At 41.3% G+C, this 23,063-nt stretch overlaps 1 protein-coding gene across 1 annotated transcript; it reads left to right on the top strand.

Moving 5' to 3' along the window:
- The first annotated feature begins 248 nt into the window (after positions 1-248).
- LOC310953245 (kelch-like protein 9) lies at positions 249-17,015 on the top strand. Its single transcript, XM_083922207.1, has 11 exons — positions 249-402; positions 1,802-1,846; positions 4,086-4,207; positions 5,084-5,301; positions 5,707-5,839; positions 7,693-7,889; positions 8,840-8,915; positions 9,094-9,651; positions 10,166-10,345; positions 11,216-11,329; positions 15,083-17,015. Exons 2-11 carry the CDS (start codon positions 1,842-1,844, stop codon positions 15,577-15,579), a joined length of 2,100 nt encoding a protein of 699 aa, XP_083778333.1. The 5' UTR covers positions 249-402; positions 1,802-1,841; the 3' UTR covers positions 15,580-17,015.
- The last annotated feature ends 6,048 nt before the right edge of the window (positions 17,016-23,063 follow it).

Raw genomic sequence — 23,063 nt, 5'->3', positions numbered from 1 at the left:
CAAAATGCATGAAAATACCAAAGAAAAGTAAGAATGAATAGTTTAGAGGTGCATTCCTCCATTCCACAGAACCTGTTAGTGTGCATGTATGCTTGACTCAAAACCTTTAAAAAACAGCTTGTTGCAAATGATTTCACAGTATCACAGTAAGTGTGTCACACCGGGGTGGGGAGATGCAAGAAGGCGCACACTGAGAAAGAGAAGTAACACAGGAAGTGACTGAGGTCTCGGTTAAGGCACAAGAAACGTTGATGCTCAACCAGGCGCTTCAACTCTCCAACCAGCTGGCAGCCGTGCAGCAGAATACTTTCTGCTCAGCGTTGCTCTCCGAGTCCTGGTTGGTTAGACGAGCAGGCTGGAGGGAGGCCTTGGGTCCAGTCTGCTGAGGAGGATTTCTTCCAGGTAGGTCCCCCACAGGTGTTTGTACTTGTACTTACGTTTTAGATCTGGCTCCGTGTGAGGCACCAGTACATGAGACTAAAGTCAGACAGATTTGTGTATTCTGTACTTTTGGGCTGCAGTGATGCGTTTCGTCAGCGAGCTGCTGTGTCTGTTCGTTGTCACCTCCTTCGAAAAGTGCTTGAGTTTATGTCAATTTATGTAAAAGGAGATTTAAGGTGGACTGAAAACTTGCTCTCAGATTGCTTCATACAGTCATCCAGCGCTTGCAACACAATGTGAGGATGCAACATTCAGTGGTTACAGTTCATGAAAGTCTTGCAGCAATACAATGGGAGGTGAAGATGAGGTTAATCAACAGTCATGCACCATAATGCGTTATTAAAATGATTGCACAGTCATTCACACACATCAGAGTATAAATAATGTGTGGAAGGTGGCAAGTGTCACCTTTTTTACATTACTGTGTGCAAACAGTTCAAACTAATATGATCATGATGAGAAGTGTAAAGAACTCTGCACTACAGTTTTACGGTAAACAGGAAAAACGAAAAACATAGATAGAAGGAGCCTTGGGGCGGCAGTAGCTCAGTCCATAGGTGACTTGGCTGGGAACCATAGGTCCCATAGGTAACCAAGTCCCTGTGTGGAGTGTGGACTGGTGACTGGAGAGGTGCCAGTTCATCTCCTCGGCACTGCCGAGGTGCTGTTGAGCAAGGCACCGAACCCCCAACTGCTCAGGGCGCTGGTCACTGGCAGCCCCCTCGCTCTGACATCTCTCCTTAATTGCATGTATATAGGTCCTGTGTGTGCATGTGTGTATTTCGGGCCTGTGTGTGTAACACGATTAATAATAAGAGTGAAAAAATTCAATTTCCCCGTTGCGGGATGAATAAAGTAATTCTTCTTCTCAAAGATATTTTCTGGAAATGATATCTGTCAAATTCTGCACAACATAGATCTGTGTATTATAGATGGACGAGTTTGTAATACCAGATTACATTCCACATGTACATATTACACGTCAGGGTGTTTGCTGCACATTTCTACAAGTGATGCCAAATATGTCTGGAACTGAACGCACTCACAAAATATAAAATGTAGTGCCACAAAGCTTCTGACATGGCTGATTTGATCTAATGATAAACACACAGGGAGATCAAACTCAGAGAAAAAGTTTGTAATGCGATAAAAAAAGAACATCATGGCAGAATTATGACCAATAACTGTCGAACGAGACTAAATACTGATGAAAATGAGTCTCTAAAGTGATATTTTTACATTAGTATCGATTAACTTTGATCAACTATCGTCTTCTGGGGTGAAAACATCACACTCATGTTCGCTCATAACAATAATATCTATTTCTGTCCACTGAAGCTTTCATTTGGTCTCCATGTAGGAAGTCTCACCAGCGTCCTCAACTACAAGAAGCCAATGAAATGGGGTAAGTAGTTTTGGGTGCTTCAGTGTTTTTGAACATTTATTTTCCATATTTTAACCCCTGTGTGATACATATTAGAAATGTGTTAGGTCCTGGGATTTAAAACATCAATTCAATTCAATTAAATTGTATTTAAGTTTGGGGAAGTTTGGGGTCCCCTGCTAAAGCTGCTGCCCCCGCGACCCGACCCCGGATAAGAGGCTGAAGATGAGATGAGATCAGATGTATTTATAGTGCCACTTTACATAAAGAGTAGTTCCAGACCACGCTCTGTAATTTAATTATGATTTACAGAGACCCAACAATTCCTCCATGAGCAAAGAGCAACAGTGACATCACATAATAAATCTGCCTACAGTCTTTTTCCAGCGAACATTTTGGTCCCTGTTGTCTCATCATCTCATCTTCAGCCTCTTATCCGGGGTTGGGTCTCGGGGGCAGCAGCTTTAGCAGGGGACCCCAAACTTCTCTTTCCCGGGCCTCATTAACCAGCTCTAACTGGGGGATCCCGAGGCGTTCCCAGGCCAGTGTGGAGATCTAATCTCTCCACCTGGTCCTGGGTCTTCCCCGAGGCCTCCTCCCAGCTGGACGTGCCTGGAACACCTCCCTAGGGAGGCGCCCAGGGTTCATCCTTACCAGATGATCCTGAACCACCTCAACTGGCTCCTTTCAACGAGCAGCGGCTCTACTCCGAGTTCCTCACGGATGCTGAACTTCTCCCCCTCTCTCTAAGGGAGACTCCAGCCCCCCTCTGAGGAAACACATTTCGGCCGCTTGTACCCGCGACCTCGTTCTTTCGGTCATGACTCAGCTTTCATGACCATAGTATAATACGTCAAATGCTCTGAATGATAGAAACACCTGGGGTGATCTTACTTATATATTTTGAGTACCTCAAATTGTTTTAAATATTTAAGCATGTGGATTCCTGCATACTTATAAGTCCAAAGAGTGTGCAATGAATGAAGCACTACATAACGGCCTAGAATTTATATTGCGTGTATAAACCAAGCGAAGGCTGACAGATGAAAAAACTGCAGTTCCTCGGCCCTTTGAGGCTCCAAAAGCGAGTCAATCCCCAGTGACGTGCATGTTAAAATACAGAAACTTCACAGCAGAAATAAACATGTTTACAGTCTGCTACAATTACTTTTGTCTCTGTGGCTTCATGACGTCTGTACGGTGGAGAATTTAATGTAAAAACCTGTTTAAGTTTTGTTAAAGCTTAATAATAATAAGATAATTCAGGGCGTGGTCAGCGTGAGTGACAGGTGCGTGCTGCCTCAGCTCCATCCGCGCTCCATGTCTTTGTCGCCCACTATGATTATTATATTTTGTTCTCTTTAGAAACCTACGGGTGACTTCACAGAGACTACGTCTATATTGTATAGAGTCTATGGTATAAACACACTTGTAAACATTTTTTTTAAAAATGTGAAAAACTACGTCAAATGTGTATCAAGTTCATTTTTAAATAGAGAAAATGCTTTTCCTGTTTTCCCCTAAATTGACTAACTAACTTTTTTTACAGAATGCACTTTTAATACTCCTAATTTTTCTTTCTTTCTTGTAGTATTTACTTTATTTTAACCTGGACTAACTGCATGTGAGGAGCTTTATATGTATATAATATATCAGTCAATAAACAGTTTAAAGAGGAGAAGTGGTCCACTTCAAAATGCTTCCTTAGTTTCAGACCACTGGACATGCAACATGAACAGAAACATGAATCAAATGCTTTAAGGCTCTATATTCTCCTGGAAAACAGATCTTGATCTGAGTGAAGCTGCCTGATTAACTAAAGAATAAATAAAAAATAAAAAAAAAGAGATGTAAGCGGTTAGGTAACTGAAGGAAGTGGTACTTTGTACAACACAAGAGGAAGTGCTGAGTGACAAAGCTACAATGTGAAACTGCCATAACAGTAAATGAAAAAAGCGTGTGTCATTTTACCCTCCGTTGCATTTGAGTTTAATATGTTTATAAAATAAAAGCTCACAATTATTCTTGAAAGCCTGATGACTCAACATCACTTAACTCATAAAGTCAGATTGCGCTGCAGGGCGAGTCTAGTGTTGGGGATGCAAAATGACGCAGTGAAGCACAAACTGCTCTTGAAAGTGTCCTGCACCTCTTCCTCCCCCTCCTCCTACTCCTCCTCCTCCTCCTCCTCCTCCCCCCCCCTCCTCCTCCTCCCCCTCCTCCTTCACCTCTTCCTCCTCCTCCTCCTCCTCCTCTGTAGGGGAAGTGGAGACGACAGCGGGCCAGGGAGGCTGAGCCGCAGATTGTCTCGTCTGGGCAGCAGGCATCAATCCAGGGACCCTCCGAGACCTCCTGCTCCGCCTGACAGGCCTGTCCAACAAGGTGTGTGTGTGTGTGTGTGTGTGTGTGTATGTGTGTGTGTATGTGTGTGTGTTTCTATTATTGATTATCGATTACACCTGATACAAAGAAGAGAAGACATGCAAACAGACCAAATACAGGAATCAGTCTGACACAACTAGTTCGTTCCTCACATGAATGTTCTTCCCGTTCTCATATTTCATCCTGTACTCACTATTTCTCACCTTAGTTCATTCATACTGTCCCTTATTCTATATATACTCTCTACATTTCCTTGTCTCATTGTTTGCTCACTGTGCAATAAGAATAAAGTTAAATATAATTGAATCCAATAGAATCTAAATGACGCATTATTTTAGATTAAAGCAGAGGTTCCCAAACCTTTTCAGCTCCAGACCCAAAAGAGAAATGATGATATTATCATTAAAGCCCTGGACACAGCATCTAAACTGAACACACCAATAAAGAATGATTTTAATTAGGAAAATTAATGCACATATCACAGCATTGTTATGCATTTTACTCTGCTGATTGGCGACCCAATAAAAATAGGTCCGTGACCCATTTTAGGTCCCGACCCTAACTTTGGGAAAGACTGGATTAAACCACTCTGAAGTATTTCCTCCACTTTGACCAACTACAGCATTAAAGTATCACTTATCCTGATATTGATCCAATTATACACAAACAGGGGCCCAAGTCACTTTTGATTCTTTAAATACATGTTTTTGCAACACTTCACATCCATCAGGACCCACTACGATGTAGATAAAATAGTTTCTTCACAGATCCTGCAGCAGCGTGGAAGAGTATCATGACTTTCCTCATCTCTCCATATCTGTTCTCCATTTTTATCTGTTCTCCATTTTTATCTGTTCTCCATTTTGGGTTTAATAGATGACCGGCCTTCTCCACCAGCCCCAGCCCCAGCCCCAGCCCCAGCACCAGCTCCAGCTCCAGCTCCAGCTCCAGTCCCAGTTGTGGCTCCGGCTCCTCTCCCCCCACCCATGGAAATGCCACCTAAACGCCCAGACAAAGCCACAAAACCCCAACTTCCTCCTCGGCCGCTGTCCAAGGTGTTCAGCAGCACTGCACACGGAGCAGCTGTGTTGCAGGTATATCTGTCACTTAATAACAAAAACAACTTATTTTGCTGCACAAATATTTAAGAAAGCAACTATTTCTCTAAGTCCCTGACATCGCTGTGAGGTACTCCGTCCCCTGAATCATGAACTTATGGCACATTGGTCCCCTACCCACAACACAGTGAAGGTCCTCCATGTAGCTCATCATATTTGTACCACTCTTAACTGGACTGTAGTCAGTTCTTTTTCTCTAATTAAGAACTAAATAAGGTTCAAACTCCTGTTGTGAAGGTGATTTTATTTCTTACATTTAAGAGAAATTGCCTCAGGCGACCAAACCCCTCGCCAGTTTCTTTGACACTATGATAGTGAATTATGTGACGTAAGTTTGCAACACATCAAGCTGTCCATGACAAGTTTTTGTTTTTCCTGCAGGGTTTTGATGCTTTTCGGACAGATGAGACACTCTGTGATGTGGTCTTGGTTCCCGGGGACAGCAAGGACACGTTCCCAGTCCACAGAGTCATCATGGCTTCCTCCAGTGACTATTTCAAGGCCATGTTTACAGGTGAGATGTCCTCTTTTATTCGACTGAAAGCAGGCTTTTGATTCACTCTCTGTAAAAACCACAAGATCAACAAGACACAGAGTCCGCAGCACTGTCAGGAGCACTGTCAGAGCCGAGAACGTAAACCAGAACTACTTAAATTAAGGCGACAAAAAATGGTTATGGTTATGACGTAAAGAGCAGAAGTTGGTTAAAGTAACACTAGGGAATCTTATAACTACATCATGTCAGTTCCTTATTTGCTCCTGCGATGATTACTACAGCCTAACAACAAACAAAACAAACAAAAGATAATGGTTGCACAATTAACCTACAAAGTCTTTTTTGGGGTGAAGACAGTCTGGTGATACTTTCCTTACTTTGAGCGTAATTCTGACTTCAGCATGGAAACATGAGTCCCATGACGATACTAACATTCAGATGTTTGGCAGGTATAATAAAACAATGTAATGCAATTTACATCATCTAATGTTAGAGTGTTAACATGCACAGATTTACTTATTATCACTCAATTAATTTAAGTATGTGCTATCTTACAACCACTCCACTAGTTTTACTGGATATCGTCAGTAAAATACCAGGATATGTATTCTCCCCTACAAAGCTTAAGTGCATTAACTACGCAAAAATATAGGTAAAAATAAGGTAAAAAAATGTCTTTAAAGTTTGTTTATTGTGCCAACAAATGTATATTTGACACACTGATGATGGATTATGGTTTACTAGTTTGCCATTTAATAATTATCCGAATAAATCCTAATCTTCATACTTTTAGACCCAGAATTGTGCAGAAGTCATGTTATTTTATAGTGGTTTCGTAGTTACTGCACTTGGGCTTTGTAGGACAGTATTGTTTTCACGGTGCCACGACTCATACTTTCACTTTAAATATCCACAAATAGTAAAAGTAAAAGAGGAAGAACTTGACCCACTTCTGCCAGGCAAGTTTATTTATAATCCGAGCCTGTGGAAGGATGTGGATGTTCAACAGAAGAGGCCCCAGAATGGAGCCTTGGGGAACTCCGCATGTCATATTTATCACAAAGTAGTCTCTTTTCTTTAAGCAGGATTAGTCGGTCTAGAGATATGTTGTGGTCAGACGTGAATGCAGCACTGACATCCCGTAATACTAAGACTGAAACGCTGTCTCTGTCTGTTTGATGTCATTGAGGACCTGAAATAAACTTACGTTCAGTTGCAGATTACAGAAGATATCAACAGGCTCAAAACCAGATGGGCCAAAACAAAAGAATGACCACACTTTGTCCCGACATTGTTAATTAGATTCAATCATAAATCTTCAAACACTAAGATATATTTTTTTAAATATACATTTCTCTATCTTTCTCATGGCCACAAATATCAAAATGTTATTTTTTGGTCAAGTTTTCATATGCAAGAAAATATAGAATAGAAAAATGACCATGAAATATGAGAAATGCACAATAAGAATACTATTACAAATACTATAACCAAATGTAAATAAAATATATTTTTAGAATTGAAAAGCTGCACAGATTCAGTGTGTTGTCTTTTGGTTTATGATGAATAACCCTGGATTGGTTTAGAATCCACTTGAATCCGTTTGGCAGTGGAAAGAGCTCATCGAGAGCTTCGATTTGATATGCAAAACTTATTTTCACTTACGCCGCTCTGGTTCTCACGCCTCCATATTTGCATCTAACATAATTAACAGTCTTATTATCCTCACACTGTATAATGTCGGAGCAGCCAGGCTTTACAGTGTCAGCCTTGTCTTTGCATCTTGCCGACTGTTCACTTTTGCAGAAGACAAACCTTCTAAAACGATGCGTTCACCTTGTCTTTGTCTCTTTTGTCTCGTCCTTTTTCAGGAGGCATGAGGGAGCAGGAGATGAGAGAGATCAAGCTGCACGGAGTCACTAAGTCGGGTTTAAAGAACATTATAGACTTCATTTACACATCCAAAGTCAGCCTGGACATGAGTAACCTCCAGGACACGCTGGAGGCTGCAAACTTCCTGCAGGTCATGCCTGTGCTGAGCTTCTGTAATCAGCTCCTGAGCAGTGAGGTAAGCGATACGATGTGGCTTCAGCTTCATTGGAGGTCGAGCTCCGTAAGCAGCCAGATCCCTGCTGAGTGACTCACTGTCTTTTTCTGCCCTCTCTCTCTCTCTCTCTCTCTCTCTCTCTCTCTCTCTCTCTCTCTCTCTCTCTCTCTCTCTCTGTCAGTACAGAATAAACGATATGTATGAGTTACTTGGGGAGTTGTTGTGACAGAATACAAGGAATGGTGTTACGTTGTTAGGATATAAAAAAAATAAATTAAACGTATTCTGTTAAAGTTGCCGAAAAATCAAGTTAAAAAGGGGATTTTTATTTTTTTATTACAGGAATATTACAAGAATGATTTCATGCACGAACATTACAAAACTCCACAGGTCTCACACAACATCACTCGAGTGAAACCATGAATAACAGCTGCTGATCATCATGCCTCTTATGTTTCACAGGGTGGAAAGGTCACCATTGTTTTTTACTTTAAAGCAGAAAAGGGGAACAACATCACAGTACAAGTGCACGTTATGCCCATATTTGGTATTGAAGTAATCCAATAGTAATGGAAAGCAAAAATGCAAAAAACTTGGCTTAAGTTACAGGAAATTAGTCAATTGTATTGGAATATATGCATTTTTATGACTTGAACTTATTGAATTTCAAATATTCAACAACACAAAACCACATAGAAAACCCAGCAACATAATTACCAACGAGCACATGGCAAAAATAATTAAAATAGTAAAAAAGATAGGTGAGGAATGACTTGTACTCAAAGGAAAATAACCTTTAATAATAATAAACTAAGGTAAATCACAGTATATCTGATCATATGTTTATGTAACCCTCCCAACTCTCTCCATGTGTGTGACTGTTGAAAGTTGCAGCTGTAAAGTAGGAAAAGTAATACATTTTAATCCCATTAATTTAATGTATTGTCTTCCTGTTTTGTTCTTCAATGCAGATCACCACTGATAACTGTGTGGAGGTGGAGCGCATCGCCACAGACCTGCTCCTGAAGGATGTTCAGCTGAATATAGGTGAGAGTTTATGAAACTGATCTAAGAGCACAGAAACAGAAAGAATCATTTTAGATCCTCAGCAATCCCTAAAACCCCTCAGTCCATTATTTAAACCCAAGTTTCCATTGTTAAAAACGTGTAAAGATACAACTGAGTATCATGACGACGTAGAGCCTCTTTGTTGTGTCAAACCTAGGTGAGTTTGTGAGCCAGAACCTCTCTGCATTGGTGGAGTGTGGCCGCTACCTCCAGCTCTCTGAAACCAGCATGGCCAACGCTCTGTCCAACAACTCCCTGAAGGGTTTCTCTGAGATGGAGCTCTACCAAATCGCCAAAGGATGGCTGGACCACGACTCCCCCAGCCGCCGCTCCTCTGTCTACGCCTTGATGCGGCATATTCGCTTCCCACTGATGAGCCCCAGTGAGCTGATTCAGATCTCCCAGGAAGATGAGGAGGGAGGACACTCCATGATGCGCTCTGACACAGCCTGCGTGAACCTCCTGCTGGAGGCCAGCAACTACCAGATGATGCCTTTCATGCAGCCATCTCTGCAGACTGAGCGGACGCAAATACGCTCAGACGACACCCACATCCTGGCACTGGGCGGTGTTATGCGACAGCAGCTGGTGGTGAGCCGAGAGCTGAGGCTGTATGATGAAAAGAGCGGCCACTGGAGGGCCCTGAGGCCCATGGAGGTGCAGCGTTACCAACATGGTGTGGCTCTTCTAGGCGGCTTCCTCTTCATTGTCGGAGGTCAGAGCACCCAAAGTTCACATGTAAACTCTCACATACAGGGCTGCACCCCGGGGCACGGTTGTCCCGGGGCTCCAGGGTGCAAACTACAGGGGAGTCAGGGAGAGCTTGGCTCCACAAAATGAGGCTATTATTGATCCTTGATACATGCATTCATTTTGCTAATGTGCACGAGCAGGACACACTGGAGCCCTGCTCACAAGTATGGTAAATATACACCCAATCGAGAAAGCTAAGAGTGTAACCGTGGTCCATGCAAGCTTTTGGCTAAGAGCCTAATAGAAGCATGTTCTCCATGCATTAAAATCATAATTTGCAGAAACGTAACCAAGACAGGCCCTAGAGTGTGGACCAAGACTTGCACCTTCATTTACAAATTAACCCACTTACATGTGATACATCATGCATCATCAAGACTTAAAGTGCGACTGAGTGCTTTTCTTAAAACATTGACTCACAGATTAAAATCCATCATCCAATTTAAAAACCGATCTGATTCTTGTTCACTCCTCAGGCCAGAGCACTTATGACACCAAGGGTAAGACGGCCATAGACAGCGCCTACCGCTACGACCCGCGCTTCGACAAGTGGCTTCAGATTGCTTCCCTCAACGAAAAGAGGACGTTCTTCCACCTGAGTGCTCTGAATGGGAAACTGTTTGCAGTCGGAGGAAGGAATGCATCCGGAGAGATCGGTGAGCTGCTTTGGATTCTTGTATTTTGGTCTCTACCAACTCCAGAGGGAAATGTCTGTCTCTTTAGCGCCTAAATGCTCCACAGTGTTCACCAGCCAGACTCTAACTGTGTCTGTCTGCTGATTGTGCGGAGCAGATAGTGTGCAGTAGGTTTTTACAGCTTATTGGCTGAAAACAGCTGCCGACCATGGCTGAAAATTACTCAATGAGAGTCAACAAAAACAGTGAAGTTTTGAATTATAAACTGAAGCAAACTAAATGGATTCACATGATATCTTATGAAATATGACGCTCTATTTGACGCCATGAAACGGCGACTGAGACATGACTGCGGTGGTTAAGTTTAGGCAAAAAACACCTTGGTTAGGATTAAAAAAAAAGATGTGATTTGACTTAGTACTTCTTGGACATGAACACAGGGCACACACTGGACAGGACGGCAGTCTATCACAGGGCACATAGAGACAAACAGAGACAGACAACCATTCACACCTACGGGTGATTTAGAGTCATCAATGAACCGAACACCTGCACGTCTTTGGACTGTGGGAGGAAACTGGAGAACCCGGAGAAAACCCACGCAGACACGGGGACAACATGCAAACTCCACACAGAAGGGCCCCCAGACTCGAACCAGGAATCCTCTTGCTGTGAGGCGACAGTGCAAACCACCACACCACCGTGCAGCCCCCCTTTAAAATCAGTACTGAAAAAACTGACCCTTCTAATGCTCCTTACTACAGCTATTACCGTTACCGCTACTAATGTATAAACAAACATGATGTGAATCAGGATTCATTTATTTCACTTAATGCTTAAATACAAACTTTTACTTTCCCCCAAACATCTCATCTCTGTCACTTGCTTCAGACACGGTGGAGTGCTACGACCTGAAGAAGAACGAGTGGACATTTGTGACCAACATGGTGGAGCCTCACTATGGACACGCTGGAACGGTCCACGGGGACCTCATGTACATCTCAGGTAAGTGAAGTATATTTTAGTATGTTTTTATTTTAGTCTTTTGCGGACATTTTAACATCTTGCCAAAGCAAAGGACTGCAGTTGAAAATGAGCCTGCTGCATCACACTGGCACGTTTACAGAAATGTTGATCAATGTGCGCTGTCCTCTAAATCAACGGTGTGAAACTCAAATTCACAGTGGGCCAAATTTAAAAACTGGGACAAAGTCGCAGCCAAACTCAATATCTACTAAAAAAAAAAAAAAGGGTCCTTGTTCTTGTCGTGGTGTTTCTTCTGTTTGATTCTTTGGTTACAGCCACGGTGGCTCTGCAGACGAGACAAACAGCTCTTTACCTTCACACACACATCATCTGCCTCCCACCGCTGCTGAAAGCTCCTGTCCTCCATCTTTCTTTGGGTCGTTTTCAGGGAGGGGTGGATTCAGTGTGTCTGCAGAGACTGGTAGCATGGATGCTCATGTGTGTGAACAGAAAAGTAGACGTGGATGTGCTTTATACTCGCGGGCCAGCTCTCAGAGAACCTTGATATGATCTTGCGGGCCAAATATAATTACACCGCGGGCCAGATTAGGCCCACAGGCCTGAGTTTGACACCCCTGCTCTAAATAAATAAAAAATGTATATGAAATTGAACTACATGTCCAATATTTCAGTGGTTCACAGTAATTGAAGCAACTGCAGCTCACAGTGACCTCAGAAAAAATGATTAATTCAAGTAACTAACAAACACTTTGCTAGATTGCTGGTGTCTTAATATACTGTTTTATGTATTTCATCATATCGACTGTAGCTCAGGATGTGTTGTCATGATTTTGCTATGTGACCCTCTCTTGGCTCGCTCTCATTTGCAGAGTTTGTTTTTTTTAATCTCAATCACTTTAGTTATATATGAACGTTAAACAGTGTTTTCAAAAAGCACACTAGCACAGAGGTAATGGCCAAAACTTGATAAAAATGTGTTAAAAAAGACATAAAGGATGAGAACGGAGACCCCATAAACAGCAAGTCAGTGTCCTTTTAACTTCCACCTACGGCTGTTTCAGAAAGACTCTTTTGACCATTTCCTGTTCTGCTGCCTCTATGGTTATGGTCTGGTTAGGTTTAGCAAGAACTGCGTGGTGAGGGAAAGTTCAGGGTCATGGCTGGAGTTAGAGATCTCGCTTTTGTGATGAAAACAAACCAACGTTGACTGTTCGTAGGGGGGACCAGACCCTGACAGGAAGACGACACATGCTCCGTACACCCGAGCATCTAAACGAACTTCCTCGCTGAGGTTTTTCACAGCTGTCTAACACAACGTCTCCCTTTGCTCCTGAGAGAGGACAGTCATTATGCACACGATCGATGAAACCTACACAAAAGTCATATTGAGCGTTTCGATAAATTGACTGTTGTAATGACGCAATCAGGTCATTCGGGGTAAGAATGAACATTCACGTCATCCAGGGCTGTCTCTGTTCTCATCAACAGGTTCGTAGGATAACGTACGAAAAGTGATGCACGAAAATTCACGTGATATCTTACGAAATATGGCGTTCTGTTCCATGCCAGTAGTACAATGCGACAGTTACGTTAAGTACCATTTAGGAAACAAAAGGTGACGGTTAGGTTTACAAACTAACAACACCAAAACTACCCTTATGACACTTGGGGGTTAAGCATCGAAACGACTCGGTGACGATTAGAAAAAAAGACGTGGTTACGAGGCCTGAAAAATGTTGTTATTTTTAAGCTGATTTTGTCAAGACAGATGTCCGTCCTCCACAGAGCTGGGTCTGTCTGACGTTCCTGTCTGTTATAGTGAAGGTTTTCAACGCCACCGTACTCTACGGGGGAATTGTTGGGTCTCTGTAAATCATAAATAAGTCATAGAGTGTGGTCTTTACCTACTCTGTAAAGTGTCCTGAGATCACTTTTGTTATGATTTGGCACTATAAATAAAATTGAATTGAATTGAATTGTTAGACTTAGTACGCACCTGTCCTGTGCATTTCCTGAGTCGGGACATAAAGCATCTATTTTGAAGTTCTCACACTCCCCAAAATGATTAAAACTGTTGATAAAAGAAAGAAAACAGGATTCAATTCCACACAAACCACGGGACGGGATGCTCAAAAGCCTTAACATGGTGTCTAACCCTGCGGGGCAAAGTGGGAATTCCTCCTTATCTTACTAACACGATCTTATGATACAAAGAAGTGGCTGTTAACTGGGAGGACCGGCACTGGAGTGTGTGTGATATCATCAGTGTGTCCTTGTGTGTGTGACAAACACTCTTAAACTGCTCAATAGATCCTTTTTTAAATGAATAATGATGCTTCTTCTGGATAAGAGTGCTTTAAAGTATCACAAACCCTCTGGAAAAGACACATGTAAGACTGTTTTTACAGGATTTTCTAAAAAGGTTTTGACAAGATGAATTATTAACGAAGACGGAGGATTTGAAGCCACTTCCTGTTTAGCAGCAGATTCACACGAGCGGCTCTCTCCGCATGATTTGAGGCAGGTTTCTTGTAGTTACCTTGGACAGGAAACCAGTCTCTCCCGTTGACAGCTGAAACACAAGTTTAACACGGAGGACTGAGAAGCAGGAAACTCACCAAGACCTGTGGTCGAAGTGGGTCGCAGCAGTAGTTTGCAAGAAATTAAAAAACCCACGACTCTCGAAAAGCTGTGGTGATGTTTACCAGAACACACAACACGTGTTTACGTCACACGTTCATTTTTCATTTAATTCCTTCACGCAGTTTTTGAGGCGAAGAGCAGGCGAAGACAACAAAAGACGGCTTTAAGGCTGAAGAATTGTTTCTTTTTTATATATTTGCTGAAATTATCACTATATTCTGACATGAGACGGACGATCTGTGAGAAACATGTAACGCTTTTTACACCTGCCGCTCCCTGAATGCTTAAACCATAGAAATTAAATTGGTAAGAAAGGAAGTGTGATCAAAATAATTGTACCGTTTTCTGCAACTTCCTGTTCCTCTGTGCGATGTTGACACTAATGACTATGAGCTTTAAGAGGAATGAGCAAAACTATTTCAGATGTCATTCAGGAGAAAGGAAGGTTTTATATAAATACTGTAGATATAAGAACAAAAGAATGTGGAAGTGTGTTGGTCTCATTGACTGTATAAAAAACAGACGTAGCGTCTCCGTCGAGGTCCGTTCTCTCAACTTGATCCAATCGTCCTCGCCTACAGGAGTCGTCTACTTGTCAGACATTGACTCCGCCTCATTTCATCTTACCAAAGTAGGGCATGTATGTGACGTTGGGGGGAGGGGGATACGTCCATCTGGCTGACGTTTACCTCCGAGGAGAAGTGAGGGACAGAGGCTAGCTGTCACTCAAGAGACCACGCCCCTAATTATTCATAAACCTTAACCTCCAATAAAATAAAAACTAGCCTGGTACAAAAAAATTCACCCCCCTCAGTGTTGTCATGGAGATATGACCTAAACATAAGGACTAGAATATTTTTTTGTCCCAGGCCTTAAACAGGTTTAATGATGCTGTGAAAACGACCTGTTTAACATGGGAGTCAATGAGAAACTGCTCTATTATGAAACCTGCCCCTAGTGGACACTGGGAGAACTGCAGTTCTTGGCACTTCCTGATTTGATCAACCAGGAAGTCGCTGTGGTGGGGGTTTGGTTGGTCTGTTTTTAGGTCAAATAGGAATATTTATATCAATATATTTATATTTTCAACATACTGTAACATTTGTTGGATTCTGTTTTGTCACACAGGTGGCATCACCCGTGACACGTTCCAGAAGGAGCTCTGGTGTTACGACCCCGCCGCCGACACGTGGAGTCGTCGGGCCGACATGATGGAGCTCCGCGGCCTGCACTGCATGTGCACCACGGGGGACCGACTCTACGTCATGGGCGGGAATCACTTCCGAGGCAGCAGCGACTACGACGACGTCCTGGGCTGCGAGTACTACACCCCGGAGACAGACCAATGGACGGGGGTTGCGCCGATGCCACGGGGCCAGAGCGACGTCGGCGTGGCGGTCTTCAATGGGCAGATCTACGTGGTGGGAGGGTATTCCTGGAACAGCAGATGCATGGTTGATATTGTGCAGCGGTATGACCCAGAACAGGACGTGTGGGACAGGGTGTTCAACGTGCTGGAGCCTCTGGGGGGGATCCGCGCCTGTACGATGACAGTTCACCTGCCAGAGGGGTCGGTGGATGAGGCTCAGATACAGGATTGTCCGCTGCCAACAGCCAAGAGCTGAGAGCGCACCACCGCAGACGGAGGGGGTTTCCAGGACAGAGGGCAGAACAGGAAACAGTGTGGGTTGCAAAACACAAACAGGTGCGAGCGTGGCTAGCTAGCAAACATTAGCAATCAGCAAAAAATCTCACATCTCTCCGTCACACTTTACTTTCTTTAGTGCCACTTCCTGTCCTCGCATTTAGCGTCAGTGATGCAGCATCTGTCCTGCAGCTTCAGTAAAAGGAAACATAACATCACAGCCCCCCGTTCGTCCTGAGAGTCCGCTCTCGGTCTCTGCCGACAATACCGTCTTTAGGAGGCTGTAACAGGCTCCATTTTAAAGCTCTTCACACGCAGTTTGAGACCAAAAAAGGCAGGAATTATATAATCTGGTTCTGCTGGGACTCTTTAAAACCTTGTGTTCATTGTATAAAATGAGCTGTTGTGACCCCTCGGATAATCACAGCTTTGTGAAACTTTACAACCTCAAACTAGTTGCCCAGGGTTTTCAGAAGATTGATGGTTTTCCTAAGTAAACTGATGATAAGGGGGTTTTTGAGGAGTTTCCAGAACAGAAAAACTCGCCATCCAATCGCCGAAAAATGCAATTTTTGTAGAAATCTCCAAATGTCAAGTCAAGTTTTTGATCCTGAATCACAGCATGGGTTTTTTCCCATGTGTACCTCAAGGTCTGGGTGTCTAAATGTGGGATTTCCAAGGGATTTTTTACTATTTTTATCAAAAAAATGTAAGGAAAAATTATCCTAGGTTGTCCTTAAAGGGTTAAAGTCGATATAAGTAGAGACAGAAATGATAAATTAATGTTATTCCCCATCTAGGACATTCAGAAGATCTGTGGTGTTATTATTTATGTTTTATTTTTCTAGGTGTCTGTTCCCACTGATAAAGGCTTATAGAAAATAACTAATTATGTAAATAAGTGAAAATATTAAACAAAGACAGGCTAATTAAGCCTAAATATGATTTATTATTATTATTTAAAAGTCCTTCCCTGACGTTGTCTGCTTGCAAAAATTTAGGTCCTTGAACAAATTTAGTTTACGACGTCTGCAAAATAAGATTTCACAGAGCACGGCCTCTGACTTCAGCGCATAAATGTGATAAAAAGATGACGCTGGTGTTATTTTTATCGTGCTCTGATCATCTCCAACAGAACAAAAACATCCACTGTGTTCTGCAAACAAGCGCCGTCTGTGTAACTCATCGAAACAGCTGAACTGGGTTTGAAATCGGTCTTAATGGTAATGGAGGTGAGTCATAAGACGTACACTTGACAACAGCGTTTCTTTTGCAGACCTTGAATTGGAAATCCACGTCGATTAAGCGTGAAACCAACACCGAGCCGCAGATTTCACAAGAAAACTGCAGTTAGAGCACGAATCCAACAACGATAGACGGACACATCGAACTTTCATTTGTGTTTTTGTAAATTTATGTGTTTAAAGATGAAAATAAACTTGATTATGTCACATTAAGAATCTCATTATTCACTGTCAGCGTGGGCCAAAGTGATAAGCTGTTAAGACAACAAGGAAACACACACACACACACACACACACACACACACACACACACACACACGCACACACATGTTCTGATGCAAGATAACGACGATCATGAAACCGGCCTTGAGACTTCATCCTTCACCTCCGGATAAGACAACAGCGATATCGACTGCTGCTACGCCAAGGACTAAATACTTAAAAAGCAGCCAGCCAGCATAGAAAATATGCCCAAAACAGTATTTTTACTACACAGTTGCACTCTGTTGCACATTTAATTCAAATAAAGTAATTCATCAGAAGAAAAGAGACTCAAGAGGCTGAATGTTTTAGGTTCCTGCTTCAAAACTGAAGTAATATTGTGGACGTTTGCAGACGTGATAGAACAGAATAAAACAGAATAGAACACAATAGAATAGCATTTATCGTCATTTTAATTGCATTACAATGAAATAAGGGTTGCAAATCCATTTGGTGCATTAGAAACACAATACAGAACAATTAAAAACAGTTTAAAAGGGGAACAAAATACTAGAATACAACAATAAATGAGCTATACACATGGGGAAACAGGGGAATAGAGAGAAGAGGTTGAATTGCTGTGTGTATTAAATAGTTATGATAAATATATATAAAAAAAAGATAAACGCCTTAAGTACAGTAGTTGACACAAATACACAGAATGCAATTAAATTAAAACATATAATGTAAGTTGTAGAAGAAGAAGACAAATTCCTTTATTTGTCCCGCAATGGGGAAATTCAATTTTCACTCTATTATTATTTTTCATCACACACACACACACACACACACGCACAGACAGGACCTTTATACATGCAACTAATGGAGAGATGTCAGAGCGAGGGAGCTGCCAGTGACCAGTGCCCCTAACTGGGTTAGGGTGCCTTGCTCAACAGCACCTCAGCAGTGCCCAGGAGATGAACTGGCACCAGCCACCAGCCCACGCTCCATTCATGGTCCTCACAGGGACTCAAACCAGCGACCCTCCGGTTCCCAGCCAAGTCACCTATGGACTGAGCTACTACCGCTCCAGTAGGGAGGCACTGTCAGTTAAAAATAAGAAATACTGCCAGACAGAGGGGAAATTATCTAATTGAGATTTTAATTAATCAGCCTATTTTGTCCTTTAACCTAATATTAATTAATAATCCAATATATTCTCATTTAAATGTTCGTTCTGTTTAATGCTGTGAAACTAAAAGTCTACTTTAAGGCTGTTTTAACGGTATTTTTATGGGTTTTATCGCAATTTACAGCTTTTCACGTGACGGCAGCAATAAATCTATTCAAGCATTAAAGACAAAAGAAAGTACAAATAAACAAAGGCTTTTATTGTGTTTATTGATGAGTTTCTTGTTGATTTCATGTGTTTCAGACTGTAGAGGAGACACAAAGTATTATTCTGGATGATTACAGACGTAATATAGTAAATAAGAAGTGCAACTCCATTAGAAACACAATACAGAACAATTAAAAACAGTTAAAAAGGGGAACAAAATACTAGAATATAACAATAAATACGCTATACACATGGGGAAACAGGGGAATAGAGAGAAGAGGTTGAATTGCTGTGTGTATTTAATAGTTAGGATAAGTATATTGAACCGGTTTGAGAGGGTAAGCACCCCGCAGCGCTCACAGTCGCACTGCACAGTGAGTCATCTACAGCCAACCATGGCCCGCTGTGACTCATCAGTGTGAGGGGGAAAACATAAATGAGCACGTGGCAGCAAACCTTGAGATGTTAAATCTTGTTTTATTTGGATGATCTAAAAGCCTTGAGCCTTCCTCTGGGGTGTAACGTGACGGAGTACAGACTCATCTTTCCTTTTGGAGGCATCTCATTAAAAACTGTTCCAAAACAAAGCAGTAAAAAAGTGAAATATCCGCTTCTGTCGACAAAGGTTTAAAATATACAAAGGCTGAGTTGTGTTCGCTGTGAGCAACAACAAATATTAAGAGACTCAAGAATATTTTCAACTCCTTCAAACAGGAAACTGAAGTCTTTTTTATCCACCTGCTCTCCTCAAAGCCACCAGACGCCATGGACAAAACATTTTACCTCAGAGAGCAGGAGCTGCTGGTCTACCTCTGCCTCGATCAGTTAGTTAGTTAGTTAGTTAGTTAGTTAGTTAGTTAGTAAGTTAGTAAGGTAGTTAGTTAGTTAGTTAGTTAGTTAGTTAGTTAGTTAGTTAGTTAGTTAGTTAGTTAGCTAGTTAGTTAGTTAGTTAGTTAGTTAGATAGTTAGTTAGTTAGTAGGTTAGTTACTTAGTTAGTTAGTTACTTAGTTATTTACTTACTTACTTAGTTAGTTAGTTAGTTAGTTAGTTAGTTAGTTAGTTAGTTAGTTAGTTAGTTAGTAAGTTAGTTAGTCAGTAAGTTAGTAAGTTAGTAAGTTAGTTAGTTAGTTAGTTAGTTAGTTAGTTAGTTAGTTAGTTAGTTAGTTAGTTAGTTAGTAAGTAAGTTAGTTAGTTAGTTAGTTAGTTAGTTAGTTAGTTAGTTAGTTAGCTAGTTAGTTAGTTAGTTAGTTAGTTAGATAGTTAGTTAGTTAGTAAGTTAGTTACTTAGTTAGTTAGTTACTTAGTTATTTACTTACTTACTTAGTTACTTAGTTAGTTAGTTAGTTAGTTAGTTAGTTAGTTAGTTAGCTAGCTAGTTACTTAGTTAGTTAGTTAGTTAGTTAGTTAGTTAGCTAGCTAGTTAGTTAGTTAGTTAGTTAGTTAGTTAGTTAGTTAGTTAGTTAGTTAGTTGTTAGTTAGTTAGTAAGTTAGTTAGTTAGTTAGTTAGTTAGTTACTTAGTTAGTTAGTTACTTAGTTATTTACTTACTTACTTAGTTACTTAGTTAGTTAGTTAGTTAGTTAGTTAGTTAGTTAGCTAGCTAGTTAGTTAGTTAGTTAGATAGTTAGTTAGTTAGTTAGTTACTTAGTTAGTTAGTTACTTAGTTATTTACTTAGTTACTTAGTTACTTAGTTAGTTAGTTAGTTAGTTAGTTAGTTAGCTAGCTAGCTAGTTAGTTAGTTATCTAGCTATTTAGTAAGTTAGTTAGTTAGTTAGTTACTTACTTAGTTAGTTAGTTAGTAAGTTAGTTAGTTAGTTAGTTAGTAAGTTAGTTAGTTAGTTGTTAGTTAGTTAGTAAGTTAGTTAGTTAGTTAGTTAGTTAGTTAGTTAGTTAGTTAGTTAGTTAGTTAGTTAGTTAGTTAGTAAGTTAGTTAGTTAGTAAGTTAGTTAGTTAGTTAGTTAGTTAGCTAGTTAGTTAGTTAGTTAGTTAGTTAGTTAGTTAGTTAGTTAGCTAGTTAGTTAGTTAGTTAGTTAGTTAGTTAGTTAGTTAGTTAGTTAGTTAGCTAGTTAGTTAGTTAGTTAGTTAGTTAGTTAGTTAGTTAGTTAGCTAGTTAGTAAGTTAGTTAGTAAGTTAGTTAGTTAGTTAGTTAGTTAGTTAGTTAGTTAGTTAGTTAGTTAGTTAGTTAGTTAGTTAGTTAGTTAGTTAGTAAGGTAGTTAGTTAGTTAGTTAGTTAGTTAGTTAGTTAGTTAGTTAGTTAGTTAGTTAGTTAGTTAGTTAGTTAGTTAGTTAGTTAGTTAGTTAGTTAGTTAGTTAGTTAGTTATTGTGTGACTTTGGTGCTTTAAAGTGTTAGGAGCTAACAAAACTAACAGGTTTTTACATTGAGGTGAGGTGAGTGTTGATGTAAGGGGTAGAGATAAAGTCAGACGCCTCAAACAGACACTTTGGCCTCTTGTCCTTTTTGTGATAAACATATTTTTTGATGTGTCATGATTAAGAAAGAAGAAGGGGGAAATTCAATGTTTCACTTTGTTATTATATTATTCATGTTACACACACACACATGCACAAACAGGACCTATATACATGCAATTAATGGAGAGATGTCAGAGCGAGGGGGCACCTCAGGAGAAGAGCTGGTCCACACTCCATCTATGGTCCAAACAGGGACTCAAACCGGTGACACTACAGTTCCCAGCAAGGTCACCTATCGACTGAGCTACTGCCACCCCCAAGTACACATCTTTATCTGGTTTTCGACATCATATTTACATCATTCACACATTTGTATTGCCTCTTTATGTTCTATGCTTTTATTTTCAGTTTGATTGTTTTGCTGCACATTTAGTTGCATTATTTAGACTTAGACTTAGACTACATAATAAAAAAACAGTATAAGATAATCAATAAACTCTTAGCTAAATAAATACAGAAAGTATTAAAAAAACCAATGAACTCTAAGGGCGCACTCACATTGTCCTTCCGCACCGCGACCCGGGCTTTAGGGTACTTGCCCCCCCTCCCTCTCCCCCCGCGCCCCAGTCCCGTTTGTACTCACACTGCCAGGGCCGGCCAATGCTTCTTGCTGTCGATACGTCATCACGCCGTAACACGTCACACGCATTGATCGCGTGTGTGTGGCTTTGTTTACAAATCTTTCCGTAGACCTCGGAGTTTTTGTGCGTCTTGTCGACTGTTTTTGAATCTTTTCATCGACCAAATCTGCAGTAAACACTCCACCTCCGCATCACACCAACGTGAACCTTTCACCGCCATTGTTGTTGTTGTTAAATGTCCGCGCATGGTCCGTCCTTCTATTTACATGTCCGAACAGGCGCATATACTGCTACCGCCGTAGGGCTCGTGCTCGTGCTCGCACACGTGCGCACGCTCGTGCTCGTACATGTGCAAGCGGCTCCGCTAAAGCTCACCTCTTTCAAGCGGGGACGGCCCGCTGTCGGCTGTTATGCGCAGAACGGGTGCACTCACACTGCTTAAAGGTACTAGGCTTTAGCTGAAAAAACGGTTTTGGCCCGGTAAAGAATGACAGTGTGAGTGCACCCTAGACAAATATATATGAGGTAGATGTAAGAATATAGGTAAAATAAAATTCACAGAAAGTTAAATTGATAAGTTAAATGTAGAGGAAATGTATAAGATAAAATATGTGTGACTGTATTTGACAGAAATGAGCAGTAAGATTAAAGTATTGCACAAAGAAAAGAAGAAGAAGAAGAAGAAGAGTAGATTATTAATTGCACATTTATTGTAAGTTCTTGTGCGGTCTCCATTTTGGACTCCATGGTTTACGTTTGATTGTTATATTTGTAGCTTGTTGACGGTCAAACAGTCCATTGGCTGTGATTAATTCAGGAGTAGAGTTCATTCAGGACCCTGGTGGTGTTACAGACGGCGCCCCCTGCAGGTCTGGAGCAGCACTGCACAGATCCAAGGCTCACAGCTGAACTGGATTTTACTATAATTGCTTGGATGTGTCTCTTGTCTTCATTCACCCTGAGGAAGGCGCCAATGACACAGGTTGGTGTTTTTTAAAGTTGTACCCACTAAAATAAAGGCTTTTTAACATTTTATAAACCACCTGAGCGGCTGCACCTTTGTCTTTTTGATCCCTTAGGGTTTGAAACACCAGCAGCGCCAATGTGATCCTGTTGTTTATGCATTATTATAATTTACTTTTGATGCTTTAGGAACATTTTGCTGCCAATCCTGTTTTATCAGAGACATTTAAAGCAGGATTTTTACATGAAATTAAGCATTTTTTGTTCCTTTTACCTGAAACACCCCAGCTAAGTATGTTTCTCTCTGCATCACGTGCTGAGTATGTGATAGAGGGATCTTCTCACTGAAGATAAGGATGACAGCAGCAGTTGTCCTTGGCTCCTCTAACGTCCCAACCCCTCTGTTTTGTCTGGCTCCAAAAAGCTTCACATTCCTCTCTGAAGTAGAGTCCACCCCCTTTCTTTCCCCACACAGCCTTGATGAATTCATTAATTTTTTTATGGTAAAGTTGAGTTTACAAAAAGTGAAAGGGCTGGTCCTGGGAGGGCAGGAGGTGCTGACGTTCTCCCACAGAGAAGACTGAAAACAACCCTTTTCCTCTAGAGTGAAGGACTTTCATCCTCACACTGAGAGAGAGAGAGAGAGAGAGAGCGGACCTGAG

This window comes from Echiichthys vipera, assembly GCF_963691815.1.
Source record: "Echiichthys vipera genome assembly, chromosome: 10".
NCBI lineage: Eukaryota > Metazoa > Chordata > Actinopteri > Perciformes > Trachinidae > Echiichthys > Echiichthys vipera.
Note: the sequence above shows the minus strand (reverse complement) of the source record. Positions and strands in the feature narration are given on the sequence as shown.